Source organism: Megascapheus bottae, chromosome 17, assembly GCF_031878675.1.
Source record: "Megascapheus bottae isolate mThoBot1 chromosome 17, mThoBot2.hap1, whole genome shotgun sequence".
NCBI classification, from domain to species: Eukaryota; Metazoa; Chordata; class Mammalia; order Rodentia; family Geomyidae; genus Megascapheus; species Megascapheus bottae.
Window position 1 is genome coordinate 25,955,561 of NC_143525.1, and position 24,198 is coordinate 25,979,758.

Below are 24,198 nucleotides of genomic sequence, written 5' to 3' on the forward strand. Positions count from 1 at the left end.
TAACACATTAATCTGCCAACACCAATTTATCACTGGCTTCACATTGGCAGGGAACAAGACAATGAGGTAATAGAATGGGGGGACAGGTGACTTGTGATGAAGGTGCAGGAAAAGCAGGGAGCATGAGTCACTGCTAGTGAGAAATGGCTTCACGAGGACTAGGGGGGGAGGGGGGCGGGCGGTTAGGCAGCAGAGGGGGGCTTCCCAGGCAGCTGGGGTGGAGGAGGAAAAGGGCTTTCTCCTTGCTCAATCTGCTTGGAGTCTCTGCTTGTACCAAGTAAGCCCCTCAGAGACATAGTGTTTGCACCATACACAGCACCCTTCAATGCTTCCCCAGGAGAGTGGGGTGCCTTGTGTGAGGCTGCTGAGGCAGCCTGAAGATTTCCGGTTGGTTCTTGTAGGAGCCCTTTGATCTGCAACTGCAGACACATCTGCAAAGTCTAGAGAGGCAGGGAGAGGGCAGGCAGGGCCCTGAGATGTTAAATGACTCAGCCCTGTGTGTGGTGGGCTTTCAAGGAGCTTTAGCAAGCTCATTCCTCACTCACTGGCTAAAGGAGAATTCAGGCTCACTAGGCCCCCCAGACCCCCAGGCCTGAGGCCCACAGGCTCACCTTGTTATATAGTCAAAGTGACCAAGGTCACATGTTTTCTCACCTATGAGGATGTTAGACCTGAAAGATAAATATATCTGTCACACACACACACACACACACAGGATCATGCATAGGTTTATGTAGACAGAATCTGAGGTGACTGGGGAATGGTGGGGGCAAGCCATACAGAAATGCTCTGTGGTTGTAACCCTACCTACTCAAGAGGCTGAGCCCTGAGGATCAAGATCTGAAGCCAGCCAGGACAGCAAGTCTGGCTCTATCTCCAGTTAACCACCAACCAAAAAAGCTGGAAGTAGAGCTGTGGCTCAAATGGTAGAATGTCAGCCTTGCAAGGAAAATGCTAAATCCCTGAGTGTAAGCCTCAGTATCACTAGTTCTCAGCCCCCTCCCCCACCTCAAGAGGCGGGAAGGGCAGTGATGGAAGATCAGCTGAGACAGGGCAGTCGGGGCTGGGGTGGGCGGGGTGTCAGGCCGCAGATGCAGAGCCTGGGGTTGGTCCGGATCCTCACACCCTCTGCGCTGTGCAGGATCGGAAGCGGCCTTTGACTCTCCTTAGTTGGTGGCATCCTAGAAAGCTGCGTGGCCCCGGGGAGAGGGTCCTCGGCCCCCACGCGCGCCGCGCCCCCTTCCTGCCCAGCACAAGGAAGGGAGTGTGAGCGGGGCTCAGCCACGAGGTGGCGCCGGTGTGCCGAGAAAGCGCCAGGCTGCTCCCGGCTGCGCGGGCCGCCACTCGGCCGCCGCCTCCTAGGAAACAATGCGGCGCCTCCGGGCGTAGCGCTGCGCCGGGCCGGACGCGGGGCCCCGGAGCGCGGGCCGGCGGGGGAGCGCGCGGGGAGGCGGCGCGGGGCGCCTCTGTGAGAGCCATGGGCGCCGCGCAGCGCGGCGCCGGCGGTTGGCGCGGCCGGGAGGCGCGGGGGGCAGCGGAGAGGGCCCGGGGCCGCCTCTAGCCCGTACCGAGGGCGCGGGCCGGGGATGTGGGCGCCCGCCGCGGGGAGCCCCCGCTGCGCCCCGCCTAGCCAGCCAGCCCGAGCAAGCAGACGCGCGGCCGGCGGTCTGGGGGAGCGCCGCCTCCCGACCCCCAAGATGTGAAGCGGGGAGGGCGGAGACGAGGCGATTGCCGGGCCGGGCGCCAGGCCGCGCCACCCCCTGTCCCCGCGGCGAGTCCGAGCAGCCCCGCGCCCGCCCCGCGCCCCCTCCTCGCGCGGCCCGGCCTCGGCCCACCGCGGGCTGGTGGCAGGAGTGGGGCCCAGGACAGGGCGTCCGGCCTCGCCAGACAAGTTTGGAACAATGATCGCCGTCCACCCCGACGGGAAGATAATGGTCAGGAGATGCCTGGTCACCCTGAGACCCTTTCGGTAAAGTTCCCCGCGGGCTGGCGCGGCTGGGCTAACCCCGAGGGCGCCCGCAGGGCTGGAGGTTCGGGCCTCTGCCCTCGGAGAGGACCCCGGGTGGGTGCTGGGTTGGGGGGCTCAGGTAGGAAAGAATGTCATGTAGTTCTATCCCCGGTTGGGGGCGGACTTGGGGTGCAGAGGTGGGACTGGAGTTCCCAAAGGACCGAGGTTGTGCCCTGGGTACCCCTGCCCCGCCCCGTGGGGCCTCTCTCCAGCTCACTGTGGTTCCCATTGGGGCAGCAAAGTTATAGCGGGGTGCCAGGGCGGCGCCCCCTCCTGCCCCGCCTGGAGGCCCCAGGTCCGCCATCCCCTCTGCCTAGCCCGACCCCTTCCCCCGCCCTCGGCTTGGCTCTCTTCCCCTTGGCCCCGCACAGACCAGTCTCCCACGGGAAGGGCCCTGCAAGTGGGGTGAGGATCCCCTCAGGCCGGGGACTCGCCAGACTGTGAGTCTTGAAGAGGCGGGTCAGGCACAGCAGGCGCGTGGAGGGCCGAGGGAGGTGAGGGACACCCCCCTTCAATCCCCCTCACACATGAACCTTGTGCTCTGGGGCCAGGAGGGGCTTTGGCTGTGGGGGACACCCTGATCAGCTGGTTCCACCCAGGGCCCCCCTCGAGTCTGTAGAGCCCAGTCTGCAGCCTAAGCTGGGAAGGGGGTGCTGGTGTCCAGCAGGCCCGAGGATGGGGAAGAGACGGAGGGGGGCGGAACCAGGAACAGGGCCACAGGTGGGGTCCAGGCGCCGGAGCTGGCCGGCTGGCCATGTGCCCCAGTGTTGGGCTGCTGGAGGGAAAAACGGGTTTAGACCTCAACCCAGGCCATTTCTGGTGGCCTACCCCAGTCCAAAGGGGCGAGGGACTATTCTGGTAGCCTCCCAGACTTCCTGGGTCGGCTTGTAGGAGCGTGCCCAGCCTAGAGGGCTTTGAGGGATCCCCAGTCCAAGCTTGGCACCCCCGGAAGAGCCTTGTTCCTCCAGGGAAATCCTTGACCCCTAGGTCTCCCTGGGACACCAAGGGCAGTCCTGACTCCACCCCATTCCACTCACATGGAGGACACAGGCAGCTGGCCGTGGGCTGCACTTTTTCTGGCACCATTAGAAGTGGCCATCCTCCAGCACCTCGGACAGCGCTCAGGCCCAGCGGCTGGTTTCCTTCTGCCCTGTTCTGAAGACTGGGGTGGGGTGCATGCTCCCCTCTAGTTGTGTAATTTCATCTCAAGGTCTCTCTAGACCAGCAGGGTCTCCCAGCCCACCAGCGCAGTCTTCAAGTACCCTTCCAGGCCTTGGATGACATCACCCCAACTTGTTTCTTCTCTAGAGCCAGCTGGGGTTGCTGTCACTCTGGGTTTTCCTGGAGCTCCTGTGGCAGGGCCTTTATCCCATGGGTGGCCTTGGGGTGGGTGGATGCATGGATGGGTGAGTCCATCCATGACTCTTACTTGAGGGTGACTCTTACTTGAGTCCCCTAAAAACAAAGGGGGAGGGGGTTCTGATCCCTGGGCAAAGGAAAGAAATTGGGCTTAAGGGGCTAGGGCTCAAGGTTTAGACATCCTTCCTGTAGACATTGTTGGAGAAAGGGTGGGGGCTGGGGACATCCATTCTAGTCCCCAGGCTGAGAGGACAAAAGCTGTGTCCCTAGGGATCTCCATGGTGGGTGACAGCCCCTTCCTGCAGGCTGCTCTGGCTGTGGCCCGAGAACCACCCTGATTCAGTTTGTGGGGGACCTTTGGGTCTGAGCCCTGCCCCCCGGCATGAAGGAATTCAGAGAGGGGGTCCTCTGAGGTGAGGGGAAGTGTCCCACCATGTCTTGTCTCCTTAGGGTCCTGAGTGCAGAAGTTCCTTTCCCAGGGGAGCTGAGGATAGATACTCTGTTCTGGTCCTGCCATTCCCTGTCTAACTTACCCTAATGGCTCCTTTTAAATATAGACTGGAAATTTTGTTGTGCTTGTTATTTTCTTCTGCAATTATGTGTTTTCTTTAATGGGCTAAATTTTAATTAAATACTGCTCTGCCAGTTTCAAATAATGAAGATTAAAATGCATAAAGCAAGTCTTGCATAAAGATACCTATAAGTGTAGTGTTGGGGACAGAGTGGGGGTGGGGCTGCTGGAAATCCTTGGCATGATTTGGGGGCTCTCACCCCTGTGGGAGGGAGTGGGGGTGGCCTCTCTCAGCTCTGGCACCTTATCATGTCCTTTGATGGGTGTGAGGTGTGAGATCATCTGTCACTCTCACCTGCCCTGGCTCTGTGCTGGATGGGGTCCTGGGTTGAGCATTTAGGCTGGAGAAGCCTGGGACTGGACTGGAGGGGGTTTCTGGGCTCATTCCCTGCTCCCCTTACCCCATACCCTCAGGTACCACAGTGCTAGGTACTTGGTAGATAATGGATGGCGGTGGTGGTCAAGTCCTGGCAGCTCACACTAGTAATCCTCGAGACTCAGGGTGCTGAGATCTGAGGATAGCAGTTCAGAACCAGCCTAGGCAGGGAAGTCTGGTAGACTCTTACCTCCAGTTAACCAGGAAGAAAAAAAGCCACAAGTGGAGGTAGAACCCTAGCCTTGAGTGACAAAACTAAGGGCCAGCATCCAGGCCCTGAGTTCAAGCCCCAGTACTGGTGTGGAAGGCCAGTGTGCACACCTGTATGGCCCTCTGTGCCCAGTTGTGAACATGCTGGAGTCCCTGTTGTTGGGGAGAGGGAGGGCTCAGCAGGGTTTTCCAGTCATGCCGGGGTACATGACACCCCCTGAGTGCACAGATGAGGAAAGGTTACAGTGAGAGAGTGATGGATGGTTACAGCAGGCTGTGTACATGGTGCCCGGGGTGGCTCCGGTGATTGATGTGGGCCAGGTGGGTCTTGGCTGGATGGGTTTCTTGCTCTCCAGCTGGTACCAGGCCCTGCTGTTGTGTCTCCTACTTTAGCATGTAGTGCAATCAACAGGAGAGCTTGTTAAAACAATGCCTGTGCCCTCCCTGCGCCTGGCTCGGGATGGGGTACCAGAATTTGCCTCTCTGATAATTCTCATGAGCCATGCTAGGAGAACCGTCTTGAGGCTGGTTCATGTTCAGATTTTCCTCTGTAGCTTACTGTCTCTGTCGTATGGAGGTGGGAGCCTCCCTGAACCCAAGTTCCACTTCCTGCTCCTGTGTGTGTGTGTGTGTGTGTATATATATATATGTATATATATATATATATATATATATATATATATATATATACATATATATATATACTGGGGCTTGAAGTCAAGACCTCACAGTCTGGCTTAGTTCTGTTTTTTTCTTTCTCAATGCTGGCACTCTACCACTTGAGCCACTGCTCCACTCCTGGTTTTTTATTAGTTAATTAGAGATAAGAGTCTCATGGGCTTTCCTGTCTGGGCTGGCTTCAAACCATGATCCTTAGATCTCAGCCTCCTCAGTAGCTAGGATAACAGGCGTGAGCCACCAGTGCCCAGCTTCATGCCAGATACTACTGGGCTCTTCCTGGGTGCAGGCTTGGGGGGGAGAGGTGGCATGTTGCCATCTGCCTGGCTGACCTGCCCTGTTCCTCCTGCAGGCTCTTTGTCCTGGGCATTGGGTTCTTCACGCTCTGCTTCCTGATGACATCTCTGGGAGGCCAGTTCTCTACTAGGCGCCTGGGAGACTCTCCCTTCACCATTCGCACAGAAGGTACTACAAGCAGGAGTTTACAAGCTGGGGTGGGGTGTCTTCAGCTCAGCCCTGGGGGCATTCTGGGGCCCTATCCCAGGCTTCCTGGTTACCCACAGGTGAATGGCCGAGAAGGGAGGCCTCTATGACTGTTTGTGCAACCGGACTTTCATCCAGGCTCTCCCAGGGGATGGGAGAGGTTTGTCTATGTGTTAGTGATACTGGGGTTTGAACTCAGTGCATTGTACTTGCTGGCATGGCTTGCTCTACTGGTGTAGCCTCCAGGCGTGCCTTGGGTTGTAGTAGTCCTCTAGTTGGGGTAGCAGGGATGGTGATGCACCCTCTCTTGGAAATGTATAGATTCTGTGTCTTTGGCCCAGGCCCAGGCAGTGAGGGACGGCACTGGCCCAAGGCTCATAGGTCTCACTGAGTTTAGGGGCATAGATCTCTTTGTTCCCTGCACACATGCTGCTTACAAGGCATGGTGTGGGGGTTCAGAGCAGGGTTTTGAGGACCAGCCAGGCTGTGGGGGTTCAGAGCAGAGTTTTAGGGATCAGCCTGGGGTTTGCATCTTGGTTCATGCCGTACTCATTGTGCAACATTGATTAGTCACTTCAGTCAGCCACAGAGAGAAAAGTCAAGTCCCTTTCAGTGGCACATGCCCTGTAATCCCAGCTCCTCAGGAGGCTGAGATCAGAGGAGCATAGTTTCAATCCTACCCAATTAAGCAACAAAATGGAAATGGAGGTGTGACTCAAGTAGTAGAACACTTGCCTTGAGCAAAGCTAGGTAAGAGTACCCAGGTCCTGAGTTCAAGCCCCAGTGCTGGCACACACATGTTAAAAACAAAAACAAAAAAACCCCACTTCTGGGCCGGGAGTTTGGCCTAGTGATAGATTGTTTGTCTAGCATGAACGAAGACCCGAGGTCCACTCTTCAGTACCACATACATAGAAAAAAGCCAGGAGTGGTGCTGAGGCTCAAGTGGTAGAGCTCTAGCCTTGAGAAAGTCCAAGGACAGTGCTCAGGCCCTGAGCCCAAGCCCAGGACTGGCAAAAAAAAAAAAAAAAACACTTCTCAGAGTTGGATTGAATGGTGGGTCTCACATACAAAACTCATAGCAGATCCCCATTCCAGAGATGTCCCTTCCTCCCTGGGGACTTCTCTCTTCCATGTCTCCCTCGTCCTATTTGCTGGACACACCTGCCTGGCTGCCCTGCTCCCAGCAATGTGCCATGGACAAGTCCCCAATAGCCCAGACTGTGGTCTGGAGTGGGCGCAGTGAGTGGCACATGGGATCATTATTATCCATTCATTCCTTCAGCCTGGCACAGGCAGAAGCTCCTAGAAAGATCTCACACTTGTTAGTCATTCAAGCTGAGTGTCAGTGAATGGATCCCATCTCTTTCCTGGCACACGTTGCTCAGTCTTTGAGCATGTACCTTCTCCTCAGGAGAGGGAGATGGTAACAAGCTCCCCTGTAGCTCCTGGGAGCAGGGGTTAAGTCCCCAAGAGTGCCTGGCAGAATGAGGTCTCCACACACACTCAGGGCTGTGCTGAGCCCACAGGGCGGTGTGATGGGAAATGACACTGAGCTGGTGGAGGAGCAAATGGATGCTGGATAGTAGAGGCTGAGAGGGGGAAAGCAATTGGGATTGGGGGATGGATAGGTGGGGAAGCCAGGTGCAGATGCTCAGGCTCCCCCGTTTTACCCCTGGAAGGGGATATGCCTGGTAGGGGGACTGCGACCCCCAGGAATCTGCACTTCCAGAAAGGTCAGGGGTCTGAGAAGCAAGATTACCGTGGGAGGGGAGAGGGGCTTGTGCTGGACTGCAGCTCTCCTGCCCATCTCCCTGGGATGGCTGGGGGCCAAGACATCTGCCCCTTCCCACCAAGGCCCCTGACCTGTCCTGGCAGGGTTGGTCCTGGTACTGAGTCAGGCTAACCTGGAGTGGGCCAGGAGGAGCAGCCCAAGTCCCAGATCTTTTTGAACAGACAAGGTCATGTTGTTAGAGTGGAGGGGTGTGTGTGTGTGTGTGTGTGTGTGTGTGTGTGTGTGTGTGTGTGTGTGTACGTACGTGCATGTGCTCGTGCTCCAGTCTCTACGCTTAAGCTCAGGGTCTAGGTGCTTCTCCTTAGATTTTCTGCTCAAGGCTTGTACTCTACACTTGAGCCATAGCTCCACTACTGGCTAATCGAGATAAGTCTCGTTGATTTTGCTGTCCAGGCTGGCTTTGATTCTGGATCCTAACAGTTCAGTCTCTTGAGTAGATAAAATTATTGACATGAGGAAGTGGCACTGGGGCACAAGGGGTAGGATGGAAGCCTTGAGTTGAAGAGTTCAAGGACAGCTCCCAGGCCCAGAGTTCAAGTCCCACACTGACCAAAAAAAAAAAAAAGATTACTGACATGAGCCACTGGCATCCAGGCTCTGGGCTTGTTTATGCTTTTTGGTAATGTGCACTAGCCTGCACATTTTAAGAATCAGGAAAGTGAACAAGAATTTAAAGAAAAAAGTCTAACTTCTTCCTTCTTGCAGCTGCCCTCCCCTGTCTCCTTCCTGTCTGCAAAGTTGCTTTAGCTGGTTGGAGCTCATAATCTCAGTTCCTGGCTCACCCCAGCTCTCTGTCTTGTCTTGGAATAGCAACCAGGAACTTCTCCGGGGAGAGGACTGGAGGGCTGAAGGACTGAGGCCCTTGCATCAAGCTGCCCATGTCTGCTTGTTGGTCCTGTTGGACCGCTCTGGCCCTGGCCAGGAATTGAAGCGCTGCTGGCTGCTTTAGGCTTTTTTTGGATGGCTCTGAGCCTTTTTTTTCTGAGCTGCCCATGGGTGGCGGGATCAGAACTAGGAGATCTGGACCTGCCCAGATCTCCTCCACCATCCAGAGCTCAAAACTGCAGCTTCCCCTGGATCTGGGGCTGCCATGGCAGCCACATTGTGCAGAGGGCCACTTGAAACACAGCTCCTCTTTCAGCTGTTTTTTGGGTAATTGGACATAAGTGTCACACACTTTCTTGCTCTGCCCGACTTTGAACTGTGATCCTCAGATCTTAGTCTCCTGAATAGCTGCCATTACAAATGTGAGTCACCATGTCTGGCAGAGGACCCATTCTTTTCTTTCCCCGCGTACCTTGCTCTCCAGGGCAGTTGGGGGAGTTGCAGAAATGGGCTGGGGTGATTGAATCTCAGAGCTCAGTGGGTCCAGCATCTCTATTTCCATGAAGAGAGAAACTGAGTTAGCAGGAGGGTATCTTCTCAAAGCCTTTGTCATCCTGCTGGCTCTGGGGTCCCCTTAGCTCCAGGCCAGTTCTCACCACTGCTGGACCATTGGCTATTTTGCAGCCTGGGCAATGGATCTGAGAGGGTGGGGGAGCCTGTTCAGGTGAAGTCCTAGGACTGGTGCAGGTGTGAGGGGAAACAGGATGTTTGGCCTGGGCTTGGAGAGCGACTGGAGAGAGGTCGGCATGGCCCCAAGCCACTTGCACCTCTCTGGGGACACAGTACTATGGGCCCTTTCTGTTTTGCTTGATCGAGCACCGGATTTCAGGGAGATGGAGAGGGGCAGGTGGCTGGAGAGACCCCAAATTTGCTTTACTTAAGATAATTGCACAACAGTGGGATTTCCTGGCCCCGTGGATTCAGATCCACTTAATGTTCTGGGTGGGGAAGGTGGGAAAGGGGCTTGCCTGCTTCTGCTATTTAGGAGTATAGAAACAGGATCTTTTCTCCCTCCTTTCCTTCTTCCCTTTCTCCCTTGGGTTTGAATTCAGGGCTTCTCGATTTCTAGGCAAGCACCGGGTGCCACTTGAGCCACACCTTCGGCCCTTTTTACTTTCGTTAGGAAGGATAGAATGAGGAACTTTCCTTCTGCTGATCTTATATTCCAGTCCCTTATGTCTTCACCTCCGGAGCAGCTAGGCTTCCAGCTGTGCACTGCCATGCCTGGCCTTACATGCTCCCAGCCCCCAGCTCCACCCTGTATCTTGGCGGCCTTCTTGAGTAACAGGTTCTCTCCCTTTCTAGTCCTCGCCTGCCCACATCCATACCTGTTGTCCTCCCGTCCCTTTAAGGAGGGCCAAGCTCACTTTGGCTAGGAGCTGATGCTCAGCTGGAATCGTGCCAGGCTCCTCGCAGCCTTCCTCTGGCCTTGGGAAGGCTTAGCTGGCAGGGGAGCAAAGCCAGGTGGTGTCTTGTGTCCACATGGGTACAGAGAAGCTGGTGGAGGCGGTGGTGGCCCTGAAGAGGTGGAGGTGGAGAAGCCAGCATCTGATGTCAGGGACAGCCCTGGTGACTCCTAATGCTTTCAACCCTCCCCCTCAACCTGCCCTTCTCCTCTTCCCCCACTCCGATCCAGTAACTTCTCTCCTGCCGCCTGGCAGGTGTTGGCTGCAGGTGGGCCAGGTGTCCTGGCCTTGAGCCAGGACAATAGCAATGGCTTAAATTCCACAGGGTCTGATGCGGGGTTTGGTGGCAGCAGAACAGAGACAGGTGAGGGCTCAGTTATCCATGCTCCAGCCTTGTTTGTCCTCTGAAGCCTGCCAGGGTGCTCTGATGCCTCCCTTTCTTTCCCTCCTCTTTCCTTCCTTTCCTTTCCCTTCCTTCCTTCCTTCATTTGGTAGTTCTAGGGTTTGAACTCAGGATCTAGAGCTTGCACTTGCTAGGCAAGCACTCCAGCACACCCCAGCCCTCCTCTGCTCTGTTGTTTTTGAGATGGGGTTTTGATTTTTGCTCTGGATAGTTTGGACCTCGATCCTCCTATTTACATTCAAGATTTTCTACAGAATGGTCTGGAGGAACAGGATGAGGACTGGGTGGGGGGAAGGGGCAGGATTCACAGCTGGTAGAAGTGGTGGGGGAGAGAATCAACAGGCTCTGACTCGTAGAACACAGATTCCTCTACTGGGCATAGGACTTGCATGGGGGCAGACAACTCTCAGACCCCAGGGGCCCCAAATCACAGTGTTTGAAATCAGCAAATTTAAGCTGAGGACTGAGGATCTGAATGCTAACAGCCTGGCTGGGAGTTTAGTTGCCAGAGAACCATAACGGACCATACTTTTAGAAACTTTGGTCTCAACCACGTGTGGTAGCATGTTTCTGTAATGCCAGCTACTTAAGAGACAAAAGTAAGAAGGATTGGGCAAATAAATTAGGGAGAACCTCAGCTCAACAAACTAAGCACAATAATGAGGCCTATAAGTCCAGGTAAGTAGAAAGCACACAGAATGATTGCAGTCTAAGACAGTCCGGGTAAAAATGTAAACCTATTTACAGAAACAAAAACACTAAATCAACTAAGTGCTATTGGCCCATACCTGTGAGCTACTCAGGAGGCTGGGATCTGAAAATTGTGGTTCAGAGCCAGCTCAGGCAGGAAAGTTTGTGAGACAATTATCTCTAATCACAGAAAAAAACCCAGAGGTAGAACGGGCTCAGCTGGTACAGTGCTAGCCTTGAGCGAAGGAGCTCAGGGACTGACTGTTCCCTGAGTTCAGGCCCCAGGACCAGCAAAAAGAAAAAAAAAGAACTACAGCAAAACTAAAGTTGGTAGTATGGTTCAGGGGCAGAGCCCCTGCCTAGCAAGTGCATGACCTTGAACTTAAATCCCAGTACTGCAAGGAAGGAAAGAAGGAATGGAGGGAGGGAAGGAAACAGGAAGGAAGGAAGGAAGGAAGGAAGGAGAAAGAGAAGGAGAGGCTTCAGGAAGGAAGGATGGAAGAAGGGAGGGGGAAGGGGGCCTTCAGCCATTAAGCCCACTGTTCTGTTTTCAGCAAATGAAACCTGGGCCCAGAAAGGTGGCCAGAGTTCCCAGGGCTGCGCAGCAGGCAGGCAGCAGGGCTGGCCTGGTGTCTGCTGCTGCAGAGCGGGCTCCGCCCTGGAGGTGCTGGGGGACACAGGTGCTCGCCCCATCCCTGGGGAGGCCGAGGAAGACAAAAGTGGGGCTGGGGGCCACGCCTGACTGTGCCACGCTGTGTCCACAGTGCCAGGTGGCCCTGAGTCCCGCGGCGTCCTCCGCAAGATGAGCGACCTGTTGGAGCTGATGGCGCGGCGCATGGACGCGCTGGCCCGGCTGGGGAACGGCAGCGAGCCGCACCGAGCTGGCGGCACATGCGCAGCTGCGGACAGGTGAGGACACACAGACACACACACCACACACACCACACACACACACACCACACACACACATACACATACACACACACCACACACACACACACACACCACACACACACACACACATACACACACACCACACACACACACATACACATACACACACACCACACACACACCACACACACACCACACACACACACACACATACACATACACACACACCACACACACACTACACACCACACACACATACACATACACATACACACACACCACACACACAACACACACCACACACACACATACACATACACACACACCACACACACACTACACACCACACACACATACACATACACATACACACACAACACACACCACATACACACATACACATACACACACACCACACACACACCACACACCACAACACACCACACACCACACACACACCACACACCACACAGACACCACACATACACCACACACCATAACACACCACACACCACACACACACACATACACCACACACCACAACACACCCCCACACACACCACACACCACACACACACCATACACATATACCACACACACCACACACACACACACACCACACACACCACACACACACACACACACCACACACCACACACATACATACACACACACATACCACAACACACCCCCACACACACCACACACCACACACACACCATACACATATACCACACACACCACACACACACACACCACACACACACCACACACCACACACACACACCACACACACACACCCCCACACACATACACACACACCACACACCACACACCACAACACACCCCCACACACACCACACTCACACCACACACCACACACACACCACACACATATACCACACACACACACACACGCACCACACACGCACCACACACACACCACACACACACACCCCCCACACACATACACACACACCACACACCACACACCACACACACACCACACACCACACAGACACACACCACACACACCACACACACACACACATATACCACACACCACACACACACACCACACACCCCCACCCCCACACACATACACACACACCACACACATACACATTCATACACACACACCACACACCACACACACACCACACACTACACACACCACACACCACACACACACCACACACTACACACACCACACACCACACACACACACACCACACACACACCACACACACACATACATACACACACACCACACACCACACATACAACACACACATACACACACACACACACACACATGTTTTCTCTTCTGTGTGTGCAGTCTGTCCCTGTGTCCCCTCACTCCCAGCCCTGTCTCCTCCCCGCCCCACGGCCTGGCCACCTCTAACCACAGGGTCTCTGCTCTCCTTCCCCCTGCTGTGTGGCTGGGCGGGTTGGAGGGTCTGCTTGCACTCCAGGCCTGTCCCTCCCTCGCCCTCTTCATCTCCAGGGGAAGCTGAGGCTGGGCTCTGAAGGGAGAAGGCTGCATCCTGGGGAATGCCAACAGAGCAGCAGGACCCACGGAGCCCATCTGAGACACGGGACACAGGCCCAGCCACCAGGGACACAGCATGGGGGGGTGGTATTGGTCGCACCCATGGGGCCCAGTCCAGAGCCAGCATCCTGTGCTTTGCTAACCCATTCTGCTGCCAGCCTTGGGCTCCCCTCTGTGGCAGAGGAGGGGGAAGAACCTTCATCTTCCTCATCTGCCTTTCTGGAAGCTTCCACGCCGCCACCTTCACCGAGGCTGGTGGATCCTTGGGAGAAAGCATTTCTGCTATTTTGGCCGAGGCAGAGCTCATTAGGGAGGCGGATTTGTGGTGAGCAGCCTGCCACTGCGTATTCTCCAAACAAATAGGAATAATCTCTGACTTTTCCATGCGGCTTCTGGGCAGAGGCCAGCTGTGCTCATGCTCACTTGTCTCTGCCCAGCTGGAGGACACAGAGAAGGGCCACACTGAGGGGGCGAGTCTGGGCTGCACCTCCAGCAAGCTGGGGTGGAGGTTGGGAGCAGTCTCTGGCAGGCAGGCCCGGTGTGTGGCTGGGGTAGAAGGAGGGTCCTTCAGTGCTCAGTGACTTGAAGGCCTGGACAGTGAACTGTGACAGCTTCACCCCTACCCCTTGCCCCGGGATGCCCAGTTCATATCTCAAGCCAGGGTAGGGCCTTGAACTCATGGTTTAAATGCATGCCTCAGACATGGAGCCCTCCCCCCTTGACACAGCCAGGGTGCGCCATTGTTCCCTGCCCTGTCCCCAGCCCTCCTCACCCTTCTCTCTCACCTACACCCCCTGCACCAGCAAGTTCTCCCCAGACATCTCACCTGTTCCATCTCTTCCCACTGCAGTAGTGGGCAGCATCTTGTTAAAACAGTAATTAGGTCAAATTCCTCTTCTCATCCTCACCCTGCCCCTTCTCCCCCTCTTTCATTTAGGTAAGAGCCAGAGTCCTGGTGACTCCAACCTGAGTGGTGTTTCCTTTTTATTCCTGCCTCCCTGGTGTATTTGGAGCAGCATGGTTTCCTGCTGACCACAGGGCCTTAGCACTGGCTCCTCTCTTTGCTTAGAATGATCTTATCCTGCATATGGATAGGTGAAAGAGCCAGTTTTTTCCCCTTTTCCCAAATTTTGCTCAGATGGAACCTAGTCAGGCCTTTCCTGACCAGACCTTATTTAAAATGTACCCACTTCCTTAAATGTCCCCTCTAGACCTCTCCTTACCACCATCATACAGGCTGTGCGCTGACTCCTTACACACTTACTGCCTGGCGCTCTGTTGGGAGCATACGTGCACGGGGACGTGGTTGTATTCCAGGCTCCAGGAACACCACAGGCTGGTGTAAGCACTCTCCACTTGAGGGAGGGAGAAAGGGACTGAGGAGGAGGAAAGGGAGCAGGGACAGGCCCTTGGGGGCATTCTGTGAAGTGCAGGTCTGAAGGTCTGCAAATGAAGAACTTAGACTCAGCCGGGCTCTGTGGCGCACGCCTGTCGTCCTAGCTCCCCAGGAGGCTGGGATGTGAGGATGGAGGTTCAAAGCCAGCCCAGGCACTAAAGACCTTGAGACTCTTATCTCCAATTAACCACTAGAAAACTGACAGTGGTGCTGTGGCTTAAGGGGTAGGGCGGTATCCTTGAGCTAAAGAGCCCAGGGACAGTGCCCAGGGCCAGAGTTCAAGTCCCAGGACCGACCCCCCCAAAAAGAACCAAAAAAACAAAGAAGGAAAAAAAGAAGTTAGACTCTATATGGGTTTCTAGCCAACTACACACCCCACAAGCTGGGCCTCAGTTTTCCATTCTGTGTCCTGGGAAGACTGAACTGGTTGGAGATAGTGCTGTTTCTCTGCATCTGAGCCCCAGTCTTAGGCTAAGCAATTGCAGCACCCCGGAGCCCAACTTAGGAAGACAGCCTGACTTCCTTCCAGAACAGTTTGGGAGCCTCTAGGTCATAGTATCCCAGAGCTTAGGCAGGTGGATGGCAGCTCTGCTGGGGAATGCAGCCAGTGTGGGGTGTAGTCATTATGGGGTGCAGCTAGGGAGAAGATAAGCTGGTTTGGGTTTGGGTTTTTTTTGTTGTTGTTGTTCTGAACATGTTAGTTTTTAAAACACTTTTTAGTAGCATTAATTGGCATTTTAATTTTCATTATCTTCAAATGCTTGTTCAAAGGGTTTCAATTTAAGATATCCGCCTGTGTGCCATGTGTGCTAATTAACTTTCGTTTCGACATGTCCCTTTACCTCAGCCCTACCACTTCCCAGACAATCATTCTTAGTCTAGCTTTTTTTTGTTGTTTTTGCCAGTCCTGGAACTTGAACTCAGCCTGGGCATTGTCCTTGGGCTTTTTTTTTTTTTTTTTTTTTGGTTTTTTTTGCTCAAAGCTAGCACTCTACCACTTGAGCCACAGCTCTGCATATTGCTTTTTGTGGTAAATTGAAGATTAGATTCTCCCAGAGAATCTAATCCCAGGCTGTTTTGTTGTTGTTGTTTTTGCTAGTCCTGGGGCTTGAACTCAGGGCCTGAGCACTGTCCTTGGGCTTTCTCAAGGCTAAGCTCTACCACTTGAGCCACAGCACCACTTCTGGCTTTTTCTATGTATGTGGTACCCAGGATTCAAACCTGGGTCTTTGTACACGCTAGGCAAGAACTCTACCACTAGGCCAAACTCCTGGCCCCATCCAGGCTGTTTTTGAACCTTGATCCTTAGCTCTCAGCTTCCTCAGTTGCTAGAATAACATGTTGAGTCGCCAGTACCTGGCTCATCAGCAAGTTTTTGTCCTCTGATTTTTTTTTTTTTAAAGAAACTCAAACATCTCTATAGGCCGCTAAAAGATTTGAGAAAAGTCATCCTTGTGGCTCTGGCTGTCCTGTCCCCATCGGCGCTAGGCAGCTGTGCCCCTCTGGCTTTCTTTGTCCATCTGGGCGCTTCCACTCAAATCACATCTCAAATCATTTGCGTTTAGTTTAGTTTTCAAATAGCATCTCAGACTAACTTTGGACAAGCTTTGAGCCATGACCCTGTCTCCGCCTTCTGAGTGGCTGGGGTTACAGGTGTACATGCTCACACCCAGCCCAAGGCACCTACTTTTGTTGTCATTTATAGAAAGATTTCTAAGGGCAAGAAGCTTAATTGTATACTATTTGAAAACAGGAAGTGCTATACACATGGGAAGTCTAGTATAATAACAATAATTCTGTTTCAAACTAGTTGAACTTGTTAAATCACACAGATGCTGTCTATACTATTTAAAGCCTGTGCTAGCAAATGTTTTATGCGGGGTCAGCGGGGGGTGGGGATGGGGGGGAGAGCCTATTGTAGGAAGATTGCTGACTCCGCAAAGTTTGGAGGAACCCCCCCCTAAAAAAAAACCATTTAAGCATTTATTAAGCACTTGCTGTATACTGACATCTCCACATTTAATCTCATAATTAATCCTTATGGCAACTTGAATTCTTTTGCTGTGATTGTGAAGCTTGAATTGAGGGCTAGATGCTGTCCTTAAGCTATTTTGTTCAAGGCTAATGCTCTACCACTTGAGCTATAGCCCCACTTCCATTTTCTAGTGATTAATTGGAGATAAGAGTCTCTTAGACTTTCCTGTCCAGGCTGGCTTTGAACTGTGATCCTTATATCTCAGCCTTCTGAGTAGCTAAGACTACAGGTGTAAGCCACCCATGCTTAGCTGATTTCTAATTCTTCAGGAGTTGAAACCTGAGCTGAGAGAGGCCATTTAATTGGCCCAAAGTCACACAAGTGTGACTTGGAAACTGTCCTTCAGTCTGTCCACTAAATAGATCTCTGAGTAACATGGACAGTCAAGGGCATCTCCCTGATTTTTTTTAACCATGAGCACGGCTGCAGAATGAAGCTGGGGCTTCAGGAAGATGATGGAGGAACACTGGGCACTGGTGGTGGCACATGCCTACAATCCCAGCTATGCCGGAGGCTGAGATCTGAGGATCTCAATTCAGAAAAGTCTGTGAGACTTTTATCTCTACTTAACCAGCAAAAAACCCCCCCAAAACTGGAAGTGGAACCAAGGCTCAAGTGGTAGGGCTCCAGCCTGAATCTAAATAGCTAAGGGATAGTGCCTAGGGTTCAAGCCCTAGTACTAATACACACACACACACACACACACACACACACACACACACACACACATACACATACACACACACACATACTCTCTCTCTCTCTCTCTCTCTCACACACACACACACAAATCCAATAGGGATTGACTGGAGTTTTAGTAGTTTGCAAAGGCCTCTGGCTGCTGTGGGTAGAATTCATTCTGCTCGGGTATAGGAGAGAAAGTCTCAGCTGGCTGTGACTGGGAGAGAAGCCTCGGACCTCTGGAGGTCTTAGATCATCCTGTTCTGGAAGTAATGGGCATTCCTTCAAATTCCCTGGCCCAGCCTTTGACACATATGCCGGTACAGCAGTGGACATGAATGGACAGGCCCAGCTCATGGGACATGGCTGCCTCTTATATGCATTGGTTAAAGGATCTAGAACCCTAGCTCCACCCCAGCAGGCTTTAGTATCCCCTTCACCTTCCACCAATCCTGTAGCTTTTGCTGACTGACCACCCCCTTCCCGCTGGCCAGGTCACCCAGTAGGGCTCCTGGCTCACCCCTGGCTTCTCCCCAGGCTGCCTGCTGGGGCCGGCCTCATGGAACGGATCCAGGCCATCGCCCAGAATGTGTCTGACATTGCCGTGAAGGTGGACCAGATTCTGCGCCACAGCCTGCTCCTGCACACCAAGGGTGCGTGAGGCCCCTGCCCCGGGACCCCCAAGACCTATGTGCTGGGCAAGGTGGAGGCTGGGCAGCGCTTGGCCCCATAGAGGCTCACTGGGTCCACCCCACCCTGACCTACCTGAAGTCCGGAGGCTGGAGGCTATTCTTGAGTCTCTGGTTTTGGAACCTGGAGGGGACTGGGGGTATGAAGGAAAGCAACTCAGACCTGAGGACCCCCGGGATGGGCTTAGAAAAGAAGTGTGTGGAGGCAGCCAGACACTGGTGGCTCCCACCTGTAATCCTAGCTTCTTAGGGGCCCAGCCCAGGCAAGGAAAAGCCAGAGACTCCTATCTCCAATGAACAACCAAAAAACCGGAAGTGGCACTGGGACTCAAAGTGGTAGAGCACTAGCCTTGAACAGAAGAGCTCAGGGACAGCACCCAGGCCCCTGAGTTCAAGCCTCACAATAACAATCCCGTCCCCCCCACACACACACAATAAAAGGCAGGGAGTATGAGAGGAGCTACCATTTCAGCACCCATCATTGTTCCCTCTCCCAGTCCCTCCATGGCTCCCGTCTGACCAAGCTGACTTCTCTCTACAGTGTCAGAAGGCCGGCAGGACCAGTGCGAGGCACCCAGTGACCCCAAATTCCCTGACTGCTCTGGGAAGGTGGAGGTGAGGCCTGGGCTAAGGCTAGAGCTACAGGGGGTAGGGGGTGGTCCTGCCTCAGGGCTGGACCATAACAGTTTCTGGACTAAACCCTGGCTGGGCTGTCCTCAGCCCCGGGTCTCTGCCAAGCCTGGAAACTTCAGCATAGGCACTGACTGTGGAGGCGGACCTCAGGGAACTGTCTCTTTGGGGGTGGGGGTGTCTCCCCAGCCATCATTTCCCATCCTCCTGTGACTTGGAGTCTGGGTGTTGTCCCTTAGTGTTTTCACTCAAGGCTGGCACTACCACTTGAGCCACAGCTCTACTTCTGGCTTTTTTGCTGCTTAATTGGAGATAAGAGTCTCTCAGATTTGTCAGCATTGGCTAGTGTGGAACTATGATCCTCAGATCTCAGTCTCCTATGTAGCTAGGATTATAACACCTGGTTGAATGAGTTACTCAATATTCAGTATGCTGCCACCCCAGCAGCCCAAGTCCCCACACATTCAGGTCAGGAGTGGGCCTTGGCCATACTGTCCACGTGCCACAACTGGACCTCCAGCCCCACCCTCCCTCCAGTGCCATTTCCAGTGCATAAAGTCTGTCCATACAACAAACCAGCTCATCACTGCTCCCCAGCCTGGAGCTCGTGGGCCGTGGTGCTGGCAGCCCCCTCCTCGGGGACCACTGTAGAGGGGCTGGCATCCAGGGCCCAGTCCCAGCCTCTTTGGAGACTCCCATGACCTGGGCTTTCAAGATGATGGGATGAGGAATAAAAGACCAGGCAGACATTGCACCTGCCGCTCCTCCTACCCCACCTGAGGACTTGGGCCTCAGGTGCCCCTGCAGGGCCAGGAATAGTCTTCCTGCCCTTGCCTTCTCTGGGGTCCTTGTACCCACTTCCTGGCTCAGCCTCCCTGCTCTGCCTTCCTTTATCTTTATGGTGGGGCATGCCATCCAGGCCCTGGTGTGGGTGTCAGGGTCCCTGAGGGGTAGATGCTAGCTGCCTGCCTAGGCCTGGCCCTCTCTGCAGTGGATGCGTGCTCGCTGGACTTCGGACCCCTGCTATGCCTTCTTCGGGGTGGATGGCACCGAATGCTCCTTCCTCATCTACCTCAGTGAGGTCGAGTGGTTCTGTCCCCCGCTGCCCTGGAGGAATCAGACAGCTGCCCGCAGGGCCCCAAAGCCCCTCCCCAAAGTCCAGGTAGGCTGTGAAGGTGGGTGGGACAGCTGGCTTCCCAAGCCACTCATGCAGGGGCCCAGGCAGGTGGAATGGGAGCGCCAGCCCGCCTCCATCCCCATTTGATCTTGGGTAGGGAAGAGATGGCAGGGTTGGGATGGACGTGGGTGGGGCCCTTGGCACCTTCTCATGGCAGGGGGAGCAGAATGACTGACAGGAGGCTAGTCCAAGAGGGCCGCCTCATCTACCAGGTGCTGCACCAGGAGCCCAGCACCTGGCAAAACGAGGTCCTACAGGTCCCCCCTTAACGGGCTAGTGTACTTGTACAAATGGCTCTCATGGACTGAGGGCTTGGTGTGTGCTAGACATGGGATTTAGACTTAATCTCCTGAGTGTCCCTATGGGATCTGGTTTAGCAGGTGGCACACAGGTTTGAGGTGGATGGAGAATGTGGCACCAGGGGAAGACAGCCTTTCTCAGCCCTGACCACTGCCACTACTGCCCCTTGCCCTGGTTAGGACTCCAGGCACTAAGTCAGGGGCCTCCTTGGAAAGGCTTGGGGGTTGGTTACTGAGGGCTGGGCTAGGCCAGGATGCCCACACCTTGGCTGGGGTGAAAGCAGAGCTATGCAGCTGTGGATCTTGGGGGACTACTGGCCCCAGCACAGGGGTCCGTGGTGGCCTAGGTGTGTGTGGGGCCTGAGAGCTGAGACCAGGATGCCCCCATCCCAGGCAGTCTTCCGGAGCAATTTGTCCCATCTCTTGGAGCTGATGGGCAGTGGGAAGGAGTCCCTGATCTTCATGAAGAAGCGGACCAGGCGGTTCACTACCCAGTGGGCCACCGCTGCTCAGCACCTCACACAGAAGCTGGCCGGCATCTGGAGAGACCAGAAGCAGGTACATTGTCCCCTCAGGGAATCGAGGCTGGAGGGCCCCTGAGGGGACACAGAGAGGGTCCTCAAACAGGTGGTATTGTGTTTCTTTGCTCCTGGGTGGGGTGGGGCTGGCAGGGTCAGGAGAGATGTTAATGGGGCTTCTGGAGTTCAAGGCTGGAGGCAGAGCCTCCAGGTCCTGAGGACTCTGCGCTCTGCAGATGACCCTGCACTTGTTCTGGCCAGGCAGAAAAGTCATGGCTTTTATTGTTGTTGTTGTTGTTGTTATTGTTGGTCATGGGGCTTGAACTCTGGGCCTGGACTCTTCAGCTCAAGGCCAGAGCTCTACCATGTTGAGCCACAGTGCCACTTCTGGTAGTTTAATTGTGCCTGGCTTTGAACTGTGATTCTCAGATCTCAGCCTCCTGAGTAGCTAGGATTATAGGCATGAGCCACCAGTGCCTGGCAAGTCAAGGTCTTTGTCTAGAAATTTGGAATAATTTAGCTTGTTTGGGAGAGGCCCATCCACCTGTCCTTCTATCACCCATCTACCCTTCTAATCAGCTGCCGATATCCATCCATCCACCACCCATCATCTATCCACCCTTCTATTTATCTGCCTATTTATCCATCTGTCTGTCGTCCATTCACCATCCATTATCCATCTACCATCTCTCTACCATCCATCTACCCATCCACCCATCCATCCATCCATCCATCCTCATATTCTCTCATCCATCCATCCGTCTGTCCATCCATCCATCTGTCCATCCACCCATCTGTCCATCCACCCATCCATCCTCATATTCTCTCATCCATCCATCCGTCTGTCCATCCATCCATCTGTCCATCCACCCATCCATCCTTCCCATCCATGTAGTGAGGAATTACATAACTCCCCTCAGCCTCTCGTTCTCCTTCAGAGCTCTTACCATCTCATGGAACTATCTCTTGTCTGTGTTTACTGTTGCCACCTCTTCCACCTGGAATGTAAGCTCTGAGAAGTGGCCACATGACTGCCTTAGTCACTTGTGTCCCCAGTGCCTTCTGTGTCCACTCTGGTGGTCAAAAGCCACTGCGCAGGCCCAGCTGGAGTCTGCTGTGTGGTCTCCAGGCTGCCCTGGAGGAGGCAGGGGAAGGGAGGCCTGTGAATTGTGATTCTTCTCCGCTGACCCTCCCATGTCCTGCTTTCCCAGATCCTCGTCCACATTGGCTTCCTGACGGAGGAGTCCGGGGATGTGTTCAGCCCACGGGTGTTGAAAGGTGGGCCGCTGGGGGAGATGGTGCAATGGGCCGATATTCTGGCGGCACTGTATGTGCTGGGCCACAGCTTGCGGATCACCGTGTCCCTGAAGGAACTGCAGAGGTGAGTAGGGGGGCCTTGCTGGGCCCAGAGGGCAGGGTTCACCCATGGTGGGGCTGTCCCACCAGGGGACATCATGGCTCAGGGGCCCCTGGGAGCCTTGTGGCATTCTGTCATGCGTGGTGCTCCTGTTTCCCGCCTCACCTGCCCATCTGCCTCCTGTGGGCTCCTGGAGGACGCTGAGGGCTGTGTCTGGGCTGGACCCTGAGCAACACGGGCCTGGAGGGAGTGAGCAGCTAGGCTCTGCGGAGCCTCTGCTGCACTCCTGGAGGTGAGCTCTGGAGGTGAGCTCTGGAGGTGAGCTCTGGAGGTGAGCTCTGGAGGTGAGCTCTGGAGCGGGCCCTCGGCAGCTGCATTCTTTCCCCGGCCTGTTCCAGGTCTGGGACTGGGAATTGCTGGAGCATGCTGGGCGTGGTGGGGACCCCAACTCCAAAGTGCTGTGGGAGCCCATGGCGCCCAGGCACAGGGCAACAATGAGGGCAAAAAGCCAGGAGCATGCTGTGAGACTAAGTAGGCTTTTGTTTGGTTTGTTAGGGTTTGTTGTTGTTGGGTTTTTTTTTTTTTTGGTGGTACTAAGTTAGGACTTAGGCCTTTGTGTGTGTTCAGCTTACTTGGCTGGCATTCTGCCCCATGAACCATCTCAAGTTTTTGCGATTTAATTTTGAAACAGAGTACCACGGACTTCTGTTCTAGCTGGCTTTGAGCCATGATTCTGCAGATCAGCCTCCTGAGTAGTTAGGGTCAGAGGCATGAGTCACTGTGGCCTTACAAGATTTTTTTTCCCCCAGTGCCAGGGCCAGGGCTTAAATTCATCATCTCATACTCTAGCTTCGCTTTTTCTGTTCAAGGCTGGTGCACTTCCACTTCCAGATTTGGGGTAGTTAATTGGAGAGGAGAGTCTCACGGAGTTTTCTGTCCTGGGCTGACTTCTGTGATTCTCAGATCTTAGCTTCCTGAGTAGCTAGGATTACTGGTGTGAGCCTCCAACTCCTGGCTTGAGAGTGAGTTTATCTTCAACCACTCTTACCTCCAGAATATCAAACTACTTAAGATTTTTCTTCACTTGTTTTTTGTATTTATTGTGTAGTAGTTGATATGTGTGTGTGTGTATGTATGTGTGTGTGAATCTTGTTTTTCTGTAGACAATAAATAGGTGATTTTATTGTACTTTGTTTTAGTTTGATTTGGCATTTTGTAAAAATGGTTTCTGCTGGGTGTGGCAATGCACTTTTGTCATCCTAGCTACTTGGGAGGCAGAGATAGGAGGATTAAGGTTCAAGGCCAGCCTGGGCAAAAGTTAGCAAGATGCTATCTCAAAATACAAGCTAGGTGTGATGGGATAAGTACATGGTTCTAGCTGCTCTGGAGGCAGAGGCAATCCCCAGGAGACTTTATCAGAAACAAACTAAAGCAAACAAGCTGAGAGTTTGGGGGCTCTGGTGGTAGAATGCTTGCAAAGTCCTGAGTTTAAACTCAAGAAAAAAATGGCATTGATTGTATATAGTCTCTGATAGATGCTTTTTCACTTATTATATTTCCAAGATGCATCCATGTTTTTGTGCTATTTTTTAAATTAATTTTCAGGACTATATAATATTTCATTATACGAATATACAATATCTGTACTATAAGAGAATATACATAATTGTTTGCTAGAGTTTCTCATAGGTGGGCATTTTTCCTGCTTTATTATGATTATTTTTTTTTACCATTGAGTACTGCAATAGATATTCATGGACTTGAGTTTCCTTCGCACGAGTTTCACGGATCAATTGTACAATTTGTCTGCAGGCTGGGAGCTGTCTCTGAATGTTGGTGGTGAACTCACACTGTGATTTAGTGTAACTGCCCAGGGACAAATCCTTTAAATGAATGCCTCTGAGAGACAAATGGCTCCATTGATCCAGTTTCTCTGGGGGTATAGAATTATGTGCGTGATAGCTGGGGTTTGAGCCTTGTGAAAATGCAATGTTACCAGGCAATGCCAAACTGTTTTACAACACAACTGGGCCATTCACAACACCAACAGTGTAGCTTCCACCAGCTGCCACATTCCAACCTAACTGGAACCACTAAACATCTGCC

General features: G+C 53.6%; 1 protein-coding gene across 1 annotated transcript in view; it reads left to right on the plus strand.

Annotated features, from left to right (window-relative positions):
- Positions 1 to 1,556: 1,556 nt before the first annotated feature.
- The window catches only part of Mgat5b (alpha-1,6-mannosylglycoprotein 6-beta-N-acetylglucosaminyltransferase B), a 43,808-nt gene continuing 21,166 nt past the window's right edge, over positions 1,557 to 24,198 (plus strand). Inside the window, exons 1-8 of the mRNA XM_090350392.1 lie at positions 1,557 to 1,969; positions 5,555 to 5,667; positions 11,629 to 11,773; positions 17,960 to 18,075; positions 18,653 to 18,726; positions 19,733 to 19,903; positions 20,611 to 20,775; positions 21,947 to 22,116. Coding sequence (XP_090206518.1) covers positions 1,902 to 1,969; positions 5,555 to 5,667; positions 11,629 to 11,773; positions 17,960 to 18,075; positions 18,653 to 18,726; positions 19,733 to 19,903; positions 20,611 to 20,775; positions 21,947 to 22,116 — 1,022 coding nt within the window. The 5' untranslated portion in view covers positions 1,557 to 1,901. The remainder of the gene's footprint in view (positions 1,970 to 5,554; positions 5,668 to 11,628; positions 11,774 to 17,959; positions 18,076 to 18,652; positions 18,727 to 19,732; positions 19,904 to 20,610; positions 20,776 to 21,946; positions 22,117 to 24,198) is intronic.